Here is a 22,493-nt window from a genome sequence, read left to right as displayed (position 1 = left end):
GCTTTATTCAGTTCACATCTCTATATGTATGGTTCTAAGAGTCCAGTGTGTATTTTCTCTAATCCATCTACAATAGTTTATTCCTAGTATTAGCCATATTTGGAGAAGTGGCAAGAAGAAATATATGATGAAAAGCAAATTGCAACACAAAATTGTTAGCTTAAGATAGTCTTGGCCATAAACATCCTGGATATTTTTTTGTTTCAGAGGAATCTAAGAGTGGGAGAGTTACTATGGCTAAACCAACAATTTTATTGGTGTGTGTATTTGCACTGGGATCTCATTTTTCACTTTTCACGGTGTGTTTTCACTTTTCTCTAAGGCTCCAGAATTATTCAGGTTGGCCACCAGGTCTAACAGGAAACTGGTGTAGACATATTGGTGAGTGAAAAAATTTCCAAATGATCACAGACTTATGTGTAGTCTTTTTACTCTCATAGCTCCTCCTTAGAAATGATTTTGAAGAAATATGAAAACATTCCTCTCCCAAAAGGGGCAGATTAAGCCAATTTATTCTCAGTTAAGATATAGTACAGCTTTCTCCATCAGATTTTAAGTATAATTAATCATTAGTTATCAACTGAGTATGCTCTTGTCTTTATAATTCCTTTCTTCAACTCTCTTTGGAGTTCCCTTTTGTTCTTAATATATCTATTTGAACATTAAACTCTTTAACAAAATTGATCTAGTAAATATCTGTGTACATTTGGATCTTAAATGTCCCCCACATATCTGAGTGGTTAAAGACTTTCTCCCAGGGTAGTGCTACTGGGAGGTGATGGACCCTTTAGGATTTGAGCTGTAGTGTGAGGCCCTTATGTCATTGGAGGCATATAGTCAAGGGGGATTATGGCACCCTGGTCTCTTCCTTTCTTTCTCTTTCATTTTCAAACCATGAAGTGAGTAGCTTTGCTCCACCACATGTTCCCATCATAATGGGCTGCCTGCCATATGGGCCAAACTGATCAGGGACTTCAACTTCTGAAACTATGAGTCAAAATAAACCTTTTCTCTTTTTAGTTTAATCAGTTCAGTTTGTTACCATAATAGAAAGCTAATTAATACAACATAGAGTCTGAACCCAATGAAGAAAGAATATACTTTCTTTTCAAATACATGGAGTTTTTACAACCACTGACATCAGGCTATATCCCAAAGAAAGTCTCAACATAACTCAAAGAAAACATGTTTTCTGACCACAGAACAATCATATTAGAAATGAATAATATTAAGAAAAAGAATATGTTTGGAAACTTAAAATACACTCCTAGGATTAAAGGTATAATTCAGTGGTAGGGCATGTGCTTACTATGCAGGAAGGTCCTGGACTCAATCCCCAACACCACACACACAAATGCACACATAAGGAACATAAGTTAAGAGGAAAGTAAATGGAAATGGCAAATGGGCAGTTAGAGCAGTATAGAGAGGGAAATTTATAGCCTTAAATGTATTTATCTTAAAACAAGAAAGATTGAAAATGAATGAGGATCATCATTCAACTGAAAAAGAGAAGCAGAAGATGGTCTTACAAGGAAGCAAACCTGAAAAAGAGAACTTGACAAGATCATAACTATCATATAAATCTTTAACAGACTTCTGAGACAGAGATCAAGCTGATGAAAAAATTAGGAATATAAAATAACACAAATGACACAATTTAGGATTTCCAAGAATCAGTTCCCATCCTGTAACAACAATTCATAACTGTCTTTTCTGGACCTGGAACCCACAAGCCTATAGCTTAGCTCTGTTCCAGCTGTGCATTTCTGTTCTGCATCTGGCCCACAAGGATCTTTGCTCTGCGTTTGTTTGTTTTGCTTCCCTATAGTTTAATGGTTTTTACTTTCTTATTTTTCTTTCTTTTTAAAAATTTCCTTTTTATTTTCTAGGATTTTTTAATATCTTATGTCATTGTTATGTGTCTGGAGCAGATAAGATACACTGGATCATAAACTCACTGTGTCTTCTTAAGCAGATGTTATCTCTAAAATTTTTTTAAAATTTACTTTTGAAAATGTAATACATTCACATAGTAAAAAAGTTCAATCAAGAGGTATAGAGAGTGCACAATAGTGTTTTACATAACATTCTATTTACTTATTGAGTGTTCTTGTGACAGTAAATCATCTAACACACAGCCTCTGTATAAAAGCTGGTTAAAGTTACCACTTATCACCTTCATTACATGATGTTTTTTTTTTTGTAATTTTTTTCAAAATAACCCCTGAATCTATCCCCTCCCTTATCTGTCTCTGCTGAAACAGCTTACCTACTTCCCAACATATTTAAATGCCACATCTTTCCTACCCTGTTTTGACCATTTCTTGTCTTCACCTCCCAATGCTTTCTTATTATTTATCATATGGCATGCAGAAATAACTTCATCATGCCAAGTCCCTGCTCTCTGGTAACTAAACATCTAAATATCTCTTCTAAGAAGGTTTCTCTAATTAAACCATATTTTTCTTCCATCCCAGACTTTTTTTACATCTACATATGTATATTAGATAATGATTTATGAGACTCCACAAAATACATATTCACTGACTGGAATTTATACTTTCAGCAATACACCATGATTTGGGAGTTGACATCATAAAGTAGAAAGAGCCTAGAATTTGTTGTGGTCAGACAAGTCCAGATTCAGATCCTTACTCCTTTTTAGTGTGAGCTTGAGAAAGTATCTTAGTCTCTCTGAATCTTCCTATAAGTAAATTAGAAATGATACCTACCTTCCAGATTGTTGTAAAGATAGACTAAAATAATGTATGCATAAAAGTTCAGCACCAAAATAAAAAAAAAAAATTCAGCACCATGGCCAACTTATAGTTGTTTCTTAATAAGTAATAGTTTCCTCTTTCCTGCCTCCCATGTATTTCTCAAGCTTACTACCCATTAGGCTATAAGTAGTTTTAGCATCATGATCTGCTTCTGACTAACAGCTTCAGCTCAGAGTTCTCACATATTCAGGTGTGTGAGGAAGAATCACACACCCAGATTCCTGCCCAGTTGCTCTGACAATGACCCCACCAGAGACCCTGAGTGTTTGAAGAACATCACCTCTCAAAGGCCCACATTCTCACTACAGACAACACAATGGAGGGAAGTTTCTAGGGCCTAGAGCAAATTGCCCCCTCAAATAAGAACAGAAGCTACAGGCAGAGACTATGGGTATATTAGCTGGAGACCCCTACTCACCTGCCAGAACCAGCTTCCCTGTAGCAGGATGAGGCTTGACCGAAGGAGCTCCAGAAGCACATTATTCCGTATGAGGAACTCCAAGAAGGCCACCAGGCCTGTCAAAAATGTGACCAAGAACAGCAGCTGGTGCACAAAGATGTCCAGCATTTCCCGGCCATGAGTGTGGTTGTAGAAGATAAAAGCTAATGGGGGGGAAAGGGGACAGTTTGTCTTTGTTAATGAAACCTAATGTTGCCCACTGCTTGTCTCACTCCCTTTTTCTACCCACAGAAGTTTCTATACATATACAATTGTCCAAAAAAGCAGGTCCCCACTGCTGCTCACAGGAATGCATCCTTGCATTTTTGGAGTCAACGCCGCCTCCTCATAATCTAATATTTTCCCTTCCCCAACCTTTAGTCTCTCCTCTAACACCCCATGCCATTCTCAACTAACTATATTTCAAAGCACCATCTACACAAGATGATGATAAATAACATGATAGGGCAGAGAGCTGTAATTAAAGTGACTACAGAAAAGAATAGGCTGAGGCTGAAGCCTTACCCTGAGGAACCAGCTCAGGGAGAAGGAAGCACATGCACAGATCACAGGGTGGGCCTTCCAGGTATGACAAGTTTCTCTAATTGCATTTTTCATACCATGGACAGATTCCAGCTTCATCCTAATAATCTTACTTTAATGAAATGGAAAAGATGTTCACTCCAAACGTAGTAACAACAGGAGAGAACAAGAATCACACTCCTTGTTGTTGGCACCCATCTTTCATTCAGCTCTGTTCTCAGAGGATTAGGCAGAAGTTCACATCTTCAGATGTGGGAAGAAAGGGGAGCAGTTAGGAAGTGACTGCCTCCTGATCATTTGGGACTTGTAGTTCCAGAATCCATCTATTTCTTTTATATGTAATAAATGAAAATAAATCATTAAACACTGACTTTCACCTACCCACCCCCACACACAGGAAACTGCAAAAACTACTGAACAAAACATATTGTTTTTCATGAACCTCTCAAAATTAGGACCTCAAATTTTTATGTTACTGAATTTTTTAAACTCTACCGATATTATGGCACAGATTTACTTTATCAGTATTTTAAAAGCTGATTAGTAGACAGCGGAAATTCAGTTTTCATTGTTAAAAGTGGAAATAACAATAATCTCCAGGACCACCAGGTAATAAGGAACCGCTACAGATGATTCTTCTAAGACAGATGTGAAATGTGAAAAAAGCACACTTGAATGGCTGTGCTTGTCCAGTTGTACTAAATAAGTCTGGAGCAAAAGTGTTTGGCACCCTACCTAGGACACCAAATATCTCATTATGGCCCTACCAATTGCAACTGCAATAAGACAGCAAATATACATTGTTATAAAGGGCCACACAATCACCCACTAATAGAGAAAAAGATAGAAAAATAACCACTTGTACGTACCCTCCACGAATAAGCCGTTTGACAACATTAACTTGGTTAAGGAGACTGGAAGTGAACTGACGGTGAAACATAAGATGTTGGCCACACCCAGCAGCCCAAAGAAGAAATACATGGTGAAGTGATGCCAGCCCAGGAGTTGGTTCCACTGGCCTTCTTTGTATAAGGTTAGGTAAGGCCCTCCAGGAATAAACTGTTCCCCAGCCATACCTGAAGAGGAACACAGCAGTTTTAGCAACACTCTCCTTAATTTTCCACAGCATGCATGAAGATGCAAGAAGATGTGCAATGACTGTTCCGCTCTACTGACTTCTTACATCATTAACTCTTCTCTGGGGGCTACTTCCTAACAGCTGAGCACTGGTGCTTTACCCTTATTTTAGAGGCTCGAATGCTAATTTGGACCAATTTTAATAAATTTGTCATTTTTCAGGCCTTCAATGCTGATAATTTTAGTTCAACTACCTATTCCAGTCTAATGACCAAAGTAAATCATGAATGATTTGGGAGTTTGGATTTTCAAGGTCAGTCTTATAAAGGCTAATTACTTTCTTCCTGGATACTACATCTTTGGATAGCTGCCACAATATAGGAAGTTGTCCTTGATTCCCAATAAAAATGTTAAAGAATTCACCTTTCCCTTAATTACAGATAACTGAGAAGGCCCAGACAGATAGAGCATATAATCTAAGTCAGTTTTGCATAAGTTTAACTTTCTCAGAGATGCTCCTCTATTTGTTAATCTATAGAACTTGACAGGGAAATTCCTCTCTTTGGAAATAGTTGCACTTTAATTTGATGACCGTAGCAAATACCTGGTGTCATACAAAAAAATCTAATGGGAAAATGGGAGGCTTTACCTTTTACTGAGGAGAGACTGCTGTGGAATGTTTCACAGAATCTTCATAGGCAATGGGAGGTCCTTAGAACCTACCTGTCCTAACATTCACCAGTTCAGGAAGCCAGAAAAAAGGATGGATGTGGGAAGCAAGGTCTTCCTCAGCCCTGACCCCTCTCTGTAGCCTATTGGCAACAATTTATTATTGAAACTTTCCCACAATCACTTGATTATTTTGGTATCATTTGTAAAATGGTTCCTGGAAGTTTTTTTTTTTTTCCAAAATCTGACCAATCTGTAACAATTATTTCAGAGGATCCAATTCATTGTATAAGAGCAATTCACCTTAACTGGGTAGGCAAATTAACTACTCTGGCTAATTCATTAAGGAATAGGGCTTTGTATGAACATGAAGTATCACCTACCTAACAAATTATATAAGATAGACACTATAATTAGAATATGTACTGAGATATTTTTAATACAATTTCATTTTGGTGATTTCTTAATTTTGCTTCTCTTTGCATATGAAAATACCTGGAAGAAGAAAACAGAACATGGAAATGGTCCACTTACCAGTTAAAGCCATGCCAACTACTACAACTCCCTCCAAAATTTCTACTCGATGGAATAATGCTTTGGAACTAAGGTAGCAGGTCCGCTTGTGCTTTTTGCAGACATACTTCAGAATAGTCTTTGTACTCCACCAAAGACCCATGACTAGGAAGAAGGTTCCAGGGAGGGCATGACCTCTGAAACTCCCCATGACCTACAAAGATAAGAACATCCAGAAGATAGACATTTCATTTCTGGAACTAGGCCAAAACATCTTTTGTCCCCATAGAGTATACTGACTTCTATGATCATGGAAGCCTAGTAGAGCCCACCACAATGATGTCAGTGCCCATAGAGAAAATAAACACCTGCACTCACTGAACAGTTACCATGTATTGTAGACACCATGCCAAGTGTTTTACGTGCCATCTCAAACTTATTTTTTGAGACATATTCACTCATGAGGAATTATCCTATTTTCAGTTGAGATACAGGTTTAGAGAAGTTAAATGACTTGCCCAGATCTCACAACTATTAAGCAGTTGTTTTTGTTTTTTTTTTATGATAAAGAAGTTTGAATTTATGTTTTATAATTATAGATATCTACAGCATACTTTTTTTTAATTGTAAACAAATGGGTACAACTTGTTTCTCTGTACATGAAGTAGAGGCATACCATTTGTGTAATCATACATTTACATAGGATAATGGTGGTTGATTCATTCTGTTATTTTTTTCCTTCCCCCCATCCCTCCCACCCCTCTTTTCCCTCTATACAGTCCCTCCTTCCGCCATTCTCGCCTCCCTCCCACCCCCCATTATGTGTCATCATTCGCTTATTAGCGAGACCATTCGTCCTTTGGTTTATTGAGATTGGCTTAGCATGGTATTCTCCAATTTCATCCATTTGCCTGCAAATGCCATAATTTTATTATTTTTTATGGCTGAATAATATTCCATTGTGTGTGTATGTGTGTGTATGTGTGTATATATATGTATATATATCACAGTTTCTTTATCCATTCATCAGTTGAGGTGTATCCAGGTTGTTTCCACATTCTGGCTAATGTGAATAAAGCAGCAATAAACATTGATGTGGCTGAATCACTGTAGTATGCTGATTTTAAGTCCTTCGGGTATAGGCCAAGGAGTGGGATAGCTGAGTGAAATGGTGGTTCCATTCCAAGTTTTCTAAGGAATCTCTACACTGCTTTCCAGAGTGGCTGCACTAATTTGCAACCCCACCAGCAATGTATGAGTGTACCTTTTTCCCCATGTCCTCCCCAACACCTATTGTTGCTTGTATTCTTGATAATTGCCATTCTAATTGGGGTGAGATAGAAGCTTAGGGTAGTTTTGGTTTGCATTTCTCTTATTACTAGAGATGTTGAACATTTTTTCATATATCTGTTGATTGCTTGTAGATCTTCTCCTGTGAAGTGTCTGTTCATATCTTTAGCCCATTTGTTGATTGGGTTATTTGTATTCTTCGTGTAGAGTTTTTTGAGTTCTTTATATATTCTGGAAATTAGTGCTGTATCTGAAGTATGAGTGGAAAAGATAATCTTCCACTCTGTAGGCTCTCTCTTCACATTGCTGATAGTTCCCTTTGCTGAGAGAAAGCTTTTTAGTTTGAATCTATCCCAGTAATTGATTCTTGCTTTTATTTCTTGAGCTATGGGAGTCCTGTTAAGGAAGTCTGATCCTAAGCCGACATGTTGAAGATTTGGACCTACTTTTTCTTCTATAAGATGCAGGGTCTCTGGTCTGATTCCAAGGTCCTTGATCCATTGTGAGTTGATTTTTGTGCAGGGTGAGAGATAGGGATTTAGTTTCATTCTGCTGCATATGGATTTCCAGTTTTCCCAGCACCATTTGTTGAAGAGGCTATCTTTTCTCCATTGCATGTTTTTGGCACCTTTGTCTAGTATGAGAAAACTGTATTTATTAGGGTTTTGTCTGTGTCCTCTATTCTGTACCATTGATCTACCTGTCTATTTCGGTGCCAATCCATGCTGTTTTTGTTACTATTGCTTTGTAGTATAGTTGAAGTTCTGGTATTGCGATATACCCCCTGCTTCACTCTTCCTGCTAAGGATTGCTTTAGCTATTCTGGGTTTCTTATTCTTCCAGATGAATTTCATGATTGATTGCTCTATTTCTGTGAGGTACATCCTTGGGATTTTAATTGGAATTTCATTGAATCTGTATAGCACTTTAGGTAGTATGGCCATTTTGACAATATTAATTCTTCCCATCCAAGAACATGGGAGATCTTTCCATCTTCTAAGGTTTTCTTTAATTTCTTTCTTTAGTGTTCTGTAGTTCTCATTGTAGAGGTCTTTTACCTCTTCTGTTAGATTGATTCCCAAGTATTTTATTTTTTTCGAGGCTATTGTGAATGGGGTAGTTTTCCTAACTTCTCTTTCTGAGGATTCATCACTTATGAATTAAAATGCATTAGATTTATGAGCATTGATCTATATCCTGCTACTTTACTGAAATCACTTATGTGTTCTAAAAGTTTTCTGGTGGAATTTCCTGGTTCCTCTAAATATATAATCATGTCATCAGCAAATAGGGATAGTTCAAGTTCTTCTTTTCCTATTCGTATCCCTTTAATTTTTTTGCTCTAATTACTCTGGCTAGAGTTTCAATGACAATGTTGAGTTTGGGAGAGTTCCCTCCTCTTCTATTTCATGGAATACTTTGAGGGGTATTGGAATGAGCTCTTCTTTAAAGGTTTTGTAGAACTCGGCTGAGAACACATCTGGTCCCAGACTTTTCTTTGTTGGTAGACCTTTGATGACTTCTATTTCATTGCTTGAAATTGATCTACTTAAATTGTGTATGTCCTCCTGGTTCAGTTTAGGTAATTCATATGTCTCTAGAAACCTGTTGATATCTTCGAGATTTTCTAATTTTTTGGAGTATAGATTTTCAAAATAGCGTCTAATTATGTTTTGTATTTCAATCATGTCTGTCGTGATATTTCCTTGTTCATTCTGAATTTTAGTAATCTGAGTTTTCTCTCTCCTTCTCTTTGTTAGTGTGGCTAAGGGTTTATCAATTTTGTTTATTTTTTCAAAGAACCAACTTTTTATTTTGTCAGTTTTTTCAATTGTTTCTTTTGTTTCAGTTTCATTGATTTCAGCTCTGATTTTAACTATTTCCTGTCTTCTACTACTCTTTCTTAGTGTGTACAGCATACTTTTATAAAATAAAAAGAGTACAAGTAACTGTTACAGAGATAGTTAATTTGTGCTTTATTTCCCCATTCAAACTAATAATTATGAAATATTTTCTGCCACCTCCATCAAACATCTCCCAAAGCAGCATATAAGTATGCATTTTTGTATTCTTTTATTTGCTTAGTGACCCAAAAAAGTTAATATATACATTATATATATATGTATGTGTGTGTGTAAATTTATATGTAGAAAGAGAAAAAATATATATGTATATATGAATATATGCAGAGACACAAAGGGAGAAGGAGAATTTATTTCTCAATTTTATTTTTTTTAATTTAAAAAATTTTTTTAAAAATTTTTACAGGCTGCATTTTGATTCATTGTACACAAATGGGGTACATCTTTTCATTTCTATGGTTGTGCACAATGCAGATTCATACTATTCGTGAAATCATACATGTACATAGGGTAATGATGTCTGTCTCATTCCACCATTTTTCATATCCCCACTCCCTCTCATTTCCCTCTCTGTAATCCAAAGTTCCTCCATTCTTCTCTCACCCCCCACCCACCCCTCCCATTATATATCATCATCCACTTATCAGGGAAAACATTCAGCCTTTGGTTTTTTGGGATTGACTTAGTTCACTTAGCATGATATTCTACAATTCCATCCATTTATCTGTTTTGTTGTTTTTAACAACAACAAAAGTTCAAAAGGATTTCTTAAAAACTTAGTATGAACTTCCCCATACAGTTGTTCTTTAAGCATATTTAAAGGAAAGTAATATGAAACTATGGCCTTTTTGTTCAAAATTTGAAATGATGTGAAACTGTCTACAATTTTTCTCTAATGAACATTAGTGGTCTCTTTCACACACTGGTGTCTTGATTTTTGATACCTTGAGTCTTTAAAGAAAAATTGTTACTTAACCTCTCTGAGCCTTAGTTCTTAATTAATAAACGGAGGAGGTAGACCTCAATGATATCTGGAGTTCCTGCTTTAACAGTCTCTGATTCATTATCCTAATGCACCTCTTTATTTATGTCTAGGCAATCATATGAGATTAAAAAATACTTCCCTGTGGAATTGAAAAATGTCTTAGCTTTTCCAGAAAAGAATATTTATTTAAATGATTTGAGGGCCCTTAAACATCTTCCTTTGTACAGGAAACACCTGCAGGAATTTATCCTGAAGATATAGTTGGAAATAAGATAACCAAATTAAAAACAACATATATGTCAAAAATTAGCATAACAATTAACTAAATTATGCAGTTCCTAAAGTACCATTTTAAAATAACCTAAATGAAGGGGGACATATTTAGTAAAAAGAATTGCATGAAAAATGAGGGGCAGAGGTTTTAGACTCAGACTGAGTAAATGTAAATACCAACTCCATCACTTACTAGCTACATGGTTTTTGTCAAGTTACTTAACTTTTTTAGTGCCTCAGCTTCTTCTACTGTCAAATGGGACAAATAGCTGAACCCACCTCATAAAACGTGCTACTCCAAAGCAAATAATGTACAGTACTAACAAATAAGTTCGTGCTATCCTCAGTCCACCTCAAACTACCAGAGTCAAACCAAGGTAATACCAAATGAACAACTCTTCTTGCATAATACAGAAAAGCAAGATGCTCCCCAGCATTTCTTTTGACCACCATTCATGCTGCCTATAACATTTCATCTGCTATTGCCTTAGAGGTTACTGAGATCTTCAGTGGTGATCATCTTTACTGTAATTAGAGAATAAACTCATTGAAAGCAGAAACTATAAATCTATTCTTTCTAGTTCTCATTGGGCCTTTATATACTATAAAGTTGTAAATGAACTACAGTAATTCTGCTCTTATAATACAAGATCCTTTATTTACATGATGTCTCTACTCTGATGTCCCAAAGGCCATCTCATACTCAACATACCCCAAATTGAACTAATCATCTTATCTACCCAGGAACTTTCTGCCAGTTACTTATTTTTGGTTGACAACATTGCCCAAAACCAAAATATGAAAATCTTCCCAGAGTCAGGCTATTTCCCTAAAACCTAATTAATTATGGGACTTATTGCCTTGGTAGTCTAACATCAGTTCTTCCTTGCACCAAACTTAGCTGACTTCCTCTAGTCCCTTCAGCTTCATATGCTCGAGGAAATCCTCCCTGACCGCCAAAATAGGGTGGGCCCTGTTACACCGTCTCAGGAAACCAGCCGTCACTTTAATGGATTATTTGTGTGATTGGTTATGGAACATGGGTCCTCCTCATTAGCCTCTATGATCATCTTGTGAGAGTCTATATAGCTAGCAATTAGGGACACTGAGAAGTTAGGGAACGGAATCACTTTTTTTTTTTTCCTGAGGATCCCCAGTATATTTAAAAATAAAAGTAAATGTCAAACAGGATTATAAAAATTGTTGCTTTAAAATGTTTAGAATTACCTAATAAATACTTTGAATATACAGGTAAAACATACCATCTATCTCATAGAAAGCAGGCAATTTTATAATCCAGGACTCTGCTACATGTGCAGCCCTACACCAAACAGTCCTTCCAACCCAACTCCATGACCATCTAAGAGACACCCGCTTCCCCACAGAATGGGAGGACCAACATCTGTCAGCATGCCCAGTGGAAGGCAAGGAGGAGGCCATGGGAAGTGGCTGATGGTTTTTAAAGAAAGCTGTGAAGTGATCAGTGGGAAAAGAAACAAATCCTTCCTACTCCAGTACAGAATTTTTGTATGTCAGGCCTTTAATCTGAAACAATACAGTAGTCCCAATCTTTCTATGTTTAAAAGGCTCAAAGTATATTTGCCTGGTTAAGGGACCCAGGTATGGCAATGAAAACAGCATTCATTTTATTTCACTTTCATTGTAGAGAGAAACAAAATTGCCTGTACCTTCAAATATCACTTCACTCTTACCTTTTAGAAACCATTACCCATCAATCTTGTTCTCTGATTTACTATCAACTACAGGTGCATCTTAGTCCTTGTTAAAACTAAGTACAGTAGGAGAGTTTGACAAGATCTAAATCCGGTGTAGGCACATTCTTCTTTGAAAAAACAAAACCAAAAACACAACTGCTTTCCTCACCCACAAAGCAGAACATACTTGCCAAGCAGCCAGCAGAAACCCTGGGAGAAACACCAACGGTAGGAAACAAAGACCCTTCTTCAGGACTCCCTGCCTGATTCCCACCTGAAAGACCTAATCACTGGCCTCTAGATGTGGCACATCCTAAGAATCATACTTCTCCCTCATCCAAAGAAACCTGTCCCTCCTATGATATCCAATATCATCCTCTGGAATGAAGACAAGAAAAAAGTTCCTAATATTCCCATTGGCCCCTCTGCTGACCATCCATGTCTCCCTCTCTCTCTCTCTCTCTCTCTCTCTCTCTCTCTCTCTCTCTCTCTCTCTCTCTCTCTCTCACACACACACACACACACACACGCGCGCGCGCGCGCACGCTCCCTACTCAAAAGAGAAATATTTTTAAACTCTAGCACTTAAAGATAATTTTGGGGAAATTCCAAGATCTAAATCAAGTGTTAGGTGTTAATTCTCAGGTGTTATAGCCACACAAACCACAGACCAGGTCTATACATAAAAAAGAGGAGAGAACTCAAAATAACCCAGAGAAAGAGGTTCAACAATTTTATTGGTAGAATCTCAATCAAATAGATACTTCAGTATAAGATGAACACTATAATGAGAAAAAAGCTTAAATTAGAATTTCATAGTAAGCCACTACCTCCCCCCAAATATATCTAGGTCTTAATTAGTGACATATTTTAAGATACATCTGTAACTCCAAACAAACTTGAACTTCATTTTACTCTTTGCTTCAGTCACAGTAAAGTGTATACAGGCATATGTAGCTTTAAAATTCCTTGATTCTCCATCTTTTCACACCAGCACTTTCCCTAATTTGAATTGTTTTGAAAGAATTTTCTTAGTTAAATTGTCCTTACCTTCTTCACACTCTCCTCAATGTCAAGTCCAACTCAATTCTCTTCTTCTAAGAATTTACAATGGTTCCAGACTCCAAAGGGAAAATCTGATGCTGATTGGCCCTCCTCCTAATTTGAGACTAAACCAATGTTCTCCTTTTTCCAGCGTGGCTTTGAGCAGATAAATCTTCAACTATGTCACAATGTATTTAAATCCAGGGAACACGCCCTTTTGAACATGCTTCTTCCTTGTCCAATCATTGTGCCACAGACTAGTTCCAGGTAAGACTCACCTTGTTATCCTGCCTCCCAGGCCATAAGCCTCAGTCAGCTCTGAGAACCAAAGACAACAGAACACATTACCTCTCTTTCAGGCCATCAAGATGGACAGAAGACAGATGGAATGTTAATAGGAGCAATAACAACTGATCATGTTCCATAAGTCCTAAGAAGATAAACCAGTTTCTAACATGCAGCACCTCAAGAAAGAAGTTGCCAAAGGTGTCAAGGTTGAGTCAGACTCAAAACTGAAGTTATAAGAATGAGAAAAATTAATGGAACAAAACTGCTACAACTCTACAATAGAGCTCAAAGCATTTGGAAACTACCCTAGTCATCGCCTACATTGCACAGTAGCGACTCAGGGCTCAAGACTAGACATGACCCTACTTATACACAAAGCTTGCAATATACTGAGGAACCCAGAAAAAGAGAAACCTGTCCCTTACTAACAAGGTACAAGTTTTACGAGAGTTGTTAAGGTGACTGGATGCCTAACATGGGGAGAAGTCTCCATCTGAGAAGGGCATATGGAAATGAGTAGTTCTGAAACAGTGTCCTGAATGACGAACCCACAGTGACCAGGGGACGATGGACAGGCAGCACCACACCAGTGGAGAGTGGCCTGAGTGAAATGATGCAGGAGTGAGAGTTTTGCAAGAGGGTTTCTCAATTACCCTCAGCTCAGCCCCACCCAGTACTCCAGTACCCCAAAGGTAAGAGGGTTCCTTAAAGGTAAGATAATACTGCCAAGATGCAGTAATCTTATTTGAATAATAAAAAGAACAGGTTTTGATTTGCATTTCCCTGATGAGCAGTGACATTGAGCATTTTTTCATGTAACCGTTGGCTATTGGTATGCCTTCTATTGAGAAATGTCTTTTGCCTAATTTTTAATCAGATTACTTAGCATTTTTTTCTTTGAGCTGTTTGGGTTCCTTACATAGTTTGAATGTTAACCCCTTTCAGTTGCATCACTTGCAAACATTTTCTCCCATTCTATAGGTGGTCTCTTTGTTCTGTTTCTTTTGCTGTGCAGAGTTTTTTAGCTTGTTATAATCCTATTTGCCTACTTTTGTCTTTTTGTTCCCTCTACTGTTGTGTTCTTATCCAAAATATTGCTTTGCCCTAATTAGAACAGCTATTATCCAAAAGATGTTTAAAAATAACAAATGCAGGCAAGAAGGTAGAGAAAGGGGAGCTCCTATACACTGTTGGTGGGACATAAATTAACGCAGTCATTAAGGAAAACCACATGGAGATTCTTCAAAAAATTAAAAATAGAAATACTATAAAACCCAGTAATCCCACTTCTAAGCATATATCCAAAGGAAGTGAAATCAGCATATCAAAGAGAGAACTGCACTCTCATTTTTATGGCAGCATTATTCACAAAAGCCAAGACATGGAGTCAATCTGAATACCCATCAACAGATGACTGGATAGAGAAAATGTGGTACATATACATAGTTAAATACTATTCCACTGTAAAATGGATGAAATCCTGGCTTTAGCAGCATGGATAAACCTGGAGAACATTATGATAAGTAAAATAAGCTAGACACAGAAAGAAAAATACCACATGATCTCACACATATGTGGAGTCCAAAGAAGTTGATCTTAAAGAAGTGAAGAGTAGAATAGTGGTAACCAGAGGTGAAGAAGGGAGAGAAGAGGGCTAGGCAGAGACTGATCAATGAGTACAAAGTTGTAGTTAGGAAGAATAAATTCTGGTGTTCTACACAGTAGGGAGATAAAATTTAACAACATCATATATTTCAACATAGCTAGAAGAGAGAATTTTGGATGTTCTCATCATAATGAATGACAAAGGTATGAGGTGATGAATATATGCTATACCATGATTTAATTATTACACAATGTATACCTGTATCAAAACGTCACACTGCACCCCATCAATGTGTCTAATTGTTTGTCAGTTAAAAACAACATTTAAAAATAAATGAATCTTATGGAATAAATTTTTTAAAAAAGAGTAGGAAGAATCACCCAGTAAGTTCTAAGAGCAACCTCATTTCATCCTGGAATCAAACCCTCAGCTTTCCAAATACTATTGAGCGATTCTGTCTAGTCTGCTTAACCTTGCTATGATTCTTCCAGGGAAAGGTAATATATACTTACCTGCAGTATGCACATATTAAGTAATAGATAAACATATTTATCCTATTTAATAGCTGAAAAAGGTTGGTGGGAAATTTCATAGCCCCAGGCAGGGTCTCAAATGCTCAGTTCCTGACATTCTGAACATATATTTCCTTCCCTTCTCCACCCTGCTTTTTCCCTCTCAGAACTCTTAGATGACTGTGTACCATTTGCTCTTGTTCACACACTAACTCAACATGTAGTGAATACCAACTGCTTTGCAGGCACTGTACAGATATGTAGAAATAAAAACAACTGCCTTCGGGGAAAGGTAAGTACATAAATTATTCTAGACTATTGTGAGACTTGTGCAGAGAGAAATGGGAACAGGAAAAAGCAAGAACCTGACCCTAACCTGGAGAGCCAGAAGCTGCTATTTTGTCTGTATACAAGTCTTATTCCCCCTTTCAATGTTAAGCCCATGGCAAGCAGGAGCTATGTTACCCATAATGCTTTGCACCTACTTACCACTCAATAAATGGCTAACAAATGATGAGGTCCTGCCAGGGCTTCATCTCCCCAGAACACTGGCCTAGCAAATAACCAACATCAAAAAATATCTGGAAAGGTTAATAAAATGCATATTCTTGGGCCCCACCTCAGACCTAGTGAATGTATCAGTAGGGGAAAACTGAGGAGTCTACATTTTTACTAAGCACATGTCAGTTGACTTTTATTTTCTCGAGTTTTTAGGCTTATGGTGTGTGGAGACATGCAGAATAGCACCAATGCATAGATTTAATTATGATTGCCCATCACCACACCCTAAACACCATTTGTCTTCTGTAAATTTCATGTGTACCAGAATGACAATCTGGCTCCATTGGAAGAATAGCCATCATAGGTGCCACAGCTTTATTTTATTGTATCTATTTGGATCTCTTTTATATCTCTGCTTCTTGTTCCCATTGCCAACTTCTCTGTCTTTCAATAACCAAAACCATTCATGGCACAGTCTACTTTTAACCAAACATATAAAATGATAAACAGAACTCTAAACTTGAACATATAAAACAGGGTGAAACAATCTAAAGACTTGTGTCTTAAAAAACAAAACAAACAAATAAAAAGTAAGAGCAAATGTCAAGTTGCATCACCTGCCTGTAACCAACTTCAAAGTAAATAGGAGCCTGGACTATTTCTGTTAGTAGTGATGCACCTGCGGCATGAAGGAAGCTTGCATTGGATGAACGCCCACTACGTGCTAATAACTCCTCATTCATCTGTTTGCTTTATCTTTGAGACAAACCAAGGAAGTGTTATTAGCTCCACAAACATGTGTAGAGTGCACCCATGTGAGAAAACCCAAAAGAACCCAAGGGATTTGATGACTGCTATGGCTTAAAGCCTCCTCCAAAACTCATGTTGAAATTTAATTGTCACTGTAATGGTTAAGAGGTGATTAGTTCATAAGGACTCCACCCTCATGGTGGATTTAGGCCACCATCACAGGATTGGATCATTTATATAGAGAGGAGGTTGTTTTAAAAGAAATGTTGTCTTCCTTGGCTTCCTATTTCTCATACTCTTTGGCCACAGGATGCTTTTCATCATATTGGCTGACAAGAAGGCCCTCACCAGATGCTGGCACCTTGATATTGGGCTTCCCAACCTCCAGAACTATGAGAAATAAACTTCTTTTCCTTATAAATTATCCAGTTCTTAGTATTCTTTTATAGTAGCAAAAAAATGGACTAAGACAATAACTTGCTCTTGGCATAGAGATTGTAAAGATCAGGGCCAGGTTTACAAAATCTTCATATATTTGATTTCAAATCCCACACAATTCCCCCTCAAAGAAGGTCAAAGACTAGAAAAGGTTTTCCAATAACCCCATCAAACAATCTCAACCAAATACCTTCGAATAGGTTACCACAGGAAAAAAGATACTTCCTGGTCCTTTTACCACTGAGCTATCTGTACATGAAAAGTAGGTGAACTTTTGCATATTAAGCTGTCAGCATTTGTAAAGGAGGTCATGCTTTGCATATAACCAGTATTTATTTACCACCACTGTAGCATAAGGCAAAGAGCACAAGGCTGACAACAAGTACTGCTGGGTCAAGTAGTCTATAATGACTTCATTTGCTATAGTTGACAAAGGTCAGCACACTAGCAATCTAGCAATGAGCATCAGGCTAATCATTAGTAATGTGAAAAGAACTTAAAGAGTTTATTCTGTAATTCCCAAATTCATGCTACTTTATAACTCAATTCAAGTCCACGAACAATCATTAAGCACTTCATATGTATCTGAAGATCTGCTTCAAGTAACAGGGGACTCCATGGTAAGCAAACGCACCAGTTTTCTATTGTTATTATAACTAATTACTAGAATTAAGTAGATTAAAACAATATGGATTTATTATCTTACAATTCCTCTCACTAGGTTTTCAGGGTGTCCACAAAAGCTGCTCAACACTCCTGTCACTAAAATCAAGCTACTCCTCCATCAAAGCCGTAACTACATTATTTTCAAGAAGCTTTAAGGGGGGAATCCATTTCCCTCCCTCTGCCAGCTTCTAGAGTCCTCTCCATTCCTTAGCTCATAGTCCCCCTTCCTCCACTTCCAGAGTCAATGACGTTCCGTGTCTCTGACTATTCTTCCTTAGTCACATATTCTCCTGACTCTGAACTCCGCTGGTGAATGTACTTCTCACTTTTTAAGTAACCATGTGATCATTCTGAGCCTGCTCAAATAATCCAGGATAATCCCTCCATCGCTTGATCACACATCTGCAAAATTCTTTTTGCCAGGTAACATAATAATATTCATGAATTCCAGGAATTGAGACACAGGGGAAGGTGTAGAATCATTATTTTGCATACCACAGAAATATATAAGGGCTTTATAATATGGTAGGACAAAGAAGAAATTCCCAGTAGGGACTAGGATACCAAAGAGAGAAGCTAATATTTATAGTAGAGGAATAAAATGTTATAGGTGTGCGGTGAACCTTGAGTAACAGGTAGGATGTTGAAAGGTGGAGCTAAAAAAGGAGCATTCCAGATGTAAAGAGCAGCATGAACAAACCCATGTGACACTGCATCAACAAAAGCAGGGGAAGCAGCCCAGCTCCCTCCGGTGGGAAGCGCCTTTCTAGGCTAGCTTCTCGGAGCAGACCGCCCAGTGAGAGCCTTTCTACGCAGAGCCAGCCACAAGTCCCCAAGCCAGAGGAGACCTCCGACCCGCAAGCAGCTTCTGGGACCAGGGCTGGGCAGCCAGAGACCTCTCCAGGCGGCCTTGCCCCCCTCCAGCTGCAGGCTTTTTCCACGGGGCGATCCAAGATAGCGGACTAGAGGGTGACTGCATCTCCAGTCTCTCCAGAACCCAGGACTCAAGAAGGGGAGGCATTGAGAAACTCGGACTAAAATAGAACCACAGGGTGAGTCTCCCCCACCCAGTGAAGCTCAGCTGGGCGGCAGGCCCAGATTCGGGTGGCTTATTAGAGTAGGACAGGGCAGATAGCGTCTCCCCCAGGAAGCTCTGTGCAGTCTGGCGGTGGGCTCCTCCCTCAGGGCCAGATTCTCCAGCTTTGCCCCCCAGTGAGACCTTTCTGCACAGAACCAGTATGCGGCCAGCTCCGCCCGCCATCAGGTTGCTTCAGAGACCAGCACAGGGCAGCCAGGGACTTCTTCAAGCAGCCCGGCTCCCTCCGGCGGGAAGCGCCTTTCTAGGCTAGCTTCTCGGAGCAGACCGCCCAGTGAGAGCCTTTCTACACAGAGCCAGCCACAAGTCCCCAAGCCAGCAGAGACCTCTGACCCGCAAGCAGCCTCTGGGACCAGGGTAGGGCAGCCAGAGACCTCTCCAGGTCTCTCTCCCTGGAACCAGTAGCGGGCTAGGGGCACTGTTCTTCGGAAGCACTGCATTATCAAGTTACTCCAAGACTTCAGGCTACTGAAGGCTGGTAGGTGATACACTGGAAATCTACAGGGACACTATAAGCCAATAGAGGAAATCTGCAATATCACAGAGTCCCACTGACATCTGACCAATATGAGAAAACAAGGAAAATGTCCCAAACAAACCTAGATACTATATCAATAAAACCCAATGATAGCACAGCAGAAGAAATGTCCGAAAGGGAGTTCAGAATGTATATAATTAAAACAATCAGGGAAGCAAACGAGGAGATGAAAGAGCAAATGCAGGCATTAAATGATCGCACCAATCAACAGTTAAAAGAGCAAATATGGGAAGCAAAAGAGCATTTCAATAAAGAGTTAGAGATATTGAAAAAAAAAACAAACAGAAATCCTTGAAATGAAGGAAACAATAAACCAAGTTAAAAACTCCATAGAAAGCATAACCAATAGGATAGAACACCTTGAAGACAGAACCTCAGATATTGAAGACAAAATATTAAATCTTGAAAACAAGGTTGAACAAACAGAGAAGATAGTAAGAAATCATGAACAGAATCTACAAGAACTATGGGATATCATGAAGAGGCCAAATTTAAGAATTATTGGGATTGAGGAAGGCTTAGAGAAACAGACCAAAGGAATGAACAATCTATTCAATGAAATAATATCAGAAAATTTCCCAAATCTGAAGAATGAAATGGAAAACAAAGTTCAAGAGGCTTATAGGACTCCAAATATACAAAATTACAACAGACCCACACCAAGGCACATTATAATGAAAATACCTAACATACAAAATAAAGACAGAATTTTAAAGGCTGCAAGAGAAAAGAATCAAATTACATTCAGGGGGAAACCAATAAGAATATCAGCAGATTTTTCAATCCAGACCCTAAAAGCTAGAAGGGCCTGGAACAACATTTACCAAGCCCTGAAAGAAAACAGATGCCAACCAAGAATCTTATACCCAGCAAAACTTACTTTCAGATTTGACGATGAGATAAGATCCTTCCATGATAAACAAAAGCTAAAGGAAGTTACAAAAAGAAAGCCGGCATTACAGAACATTCTCAGCAAAATATTCCATGAGGAAGAGATGAAAAACAATGATGCAAATCAGCAACGGGAGGAACTAGCCTAAAGGAATAGCCAAATAAAGGAGACACCAAATCATGTCAAAAAACAAAAATGAGTCAAATGACTGGGAATACAAATCATATCACAATAATAACCCTGAATGTTAATGGCCTGAACTCATCAATCAAAAGACATAGATTGGCAGATTGGATTCAAAAGAAAAATCCAACAATATGCTGCCTACAAGAGACTCATCTTATAGAAAGAGATACCGATAGACTAAAGGTGAAAGGATGGGAAAAAATATACCATGCACACGGACACGGCAAAAAAGGTGGAGTATCCATCCTCATTTCAGATAATGTGAACTTCAAGCCAAAACTAGTCAGAAGGGATAAAGAAGGACATTACATGCTGCTTAAGGGAAGCATAAATCAGCAAGACATAACAATCATAAATATCTATGCCCCGAACATTGGCTCATCCATGTACGTCAAACAAATCCTTCTCAATTCCAGAAATCTAATAGACCACAACACAATAATACTAAGCGAATTTAACACACCTCTCTCACTGCTGGATAGATTGTCCAAACAAAAATTGAATAAAGAAACCATAGATCTCAATAACACAATCAACAATTTAGACTTAACCAACTTATATAGAATATACCATCCCACAAAGAACGAATAAACTTTCTTCTCAGCAGCACATGGATCATGTTTTATGCCACAAAGCTACTGTTAGCAAATACAAGAAGATAGAGATACTACCTTGTACTCTATCAGATCATAATGGATTGAAATTAGAAATAAATGACAGAATAAAAAACAGAAACTTATCCAATATGTGGAGATTAAATAATACACTATTATACGATGAATGGATAACAAAAGACATCAGGAGGGAAATTAAAAAATTCTTAGAAGTAAATGAGAACAAAGACACATCATATCAAAACCTCTGGGACACTATGAAAGCAGTACTTAGAGGAAGATTTATTTCATGGGGCGCATTCAACAAAAGAAGTAGAAATCAACAAATAAACGACGTAACACTACAGCTCAAAGCCCTAGAAAAAGAAGAGCAGATCAACAACAAAAGTAGTGGAAGACAAGAAATAGTTAAAATCAGAGCCGAAATCAACAAAATTGAAACAAAAGAAACAATCGGAAAAATTAACAAAATAAATAGTTGGTTCTTTGAAAAAATAAACAAAATTGATAAACCCTTAACCACACTAACAAAGAGAAAGAGGGAGAAAACTCAAATTACTAAAATTCAGAATGAACAAGGAAATATCACAACAGACACGAGTGAAATACAAAACACAATTAGAAGCTATTTTGAAAATCTATACTCCAACAAAGCAGAAAACCTCAAAGACATCAACAAGTTTCTAGAGACATATGAATTACCTAAACTGAACGAGGAGGACATACACAACTTAAATAAATCAATTTCAAGCAATGAAATAGAAGAGGTCATCAAAAGCCTACCAACAAAGAAAAGTCTGGGACCAGATGGGTTCTCAGCCGAGTTCTACAAAACCTTTAAAGAAGAGCTCATTCCAATACTTCTCAAAGTATTCCATGAAATAGAAGAGGAGGGAACCCTCCCAAACTCATTCTATGAAGCCAATATCACACTGATACCTAAACCAGACAGAGACACTTCTAGGAAAGAAAATTTCAGAACAATATCCTTAATAAACATCGACCCAAAAATTCTCAACAAAATTTTAGCAAATCGCATACAAAAATATATTAAAAAGATAGTGCACCATGATCAAGTGGGTTTCATCCCAGGGTTGCAAGGTTGGTTCAACATCAGGAAATCATTAAATGTCATTCACCATATCAACAGACTAAAAGTTAAGAATCACATGATTATTTCAATAGATGCAGAAAAAGCATTCAATAAAATATA

The 22,493-nt window shown here is 37.8% G+C and overlaps 1 protein-coding gene across 4 annotated transcripts in view; it reads right to left on the bottom strand.

The window, feature by feature from the left end:
- The window catches only part of TMEM45A (transmembrane protein 45A), a 77,733-nt gene that overhangs the window by 8,987 nt on the left and 46,253 nt on the right, over window positions 1-22,493 (bottom strand). For 3 of the 4 annotated variants that reach the window (XM_079101400.1, XM_079101401.1, XM_079101403.1), the window contains 3 exons: window positions 6,046-6,238; window positions 4,635-4,841; window positions 3,202-3,386 (listed from right to left, as the gene is read on the bottom strand). In XM_079101400.1, coding sequence (XP_078957526.1) covers window positions 3,202-3,386; window positions 4,635-4,841; window positions 6,046-6,238 — 585 coding nt within the window. Of the gene's footprint in view, window positions 1-3,201; window positions 3,387-4,634; window positions 4,842-6,045; window positions 6,239-13,199; window positions 13,390-22,493 lie in introns of those variants that run through there. The other variant, XM_079101402.1, reaches the window with a different exon arrangement.

Source organism: Sciurus vulgaris, assembly GCF_902686455.1.
Source record: "Sciurus vulgaris genome assembly, chromosome: 10".
NCBI classification, from domain to species: Eukaryota; Metazoa; Chordata; class Mammalia; order Rodentia; family Sciuridae; genus Sciurus; species Sciurus vulgaris.
This window is presented reverse-complemented; position numbering and strand designations above follow the sequence as displayed.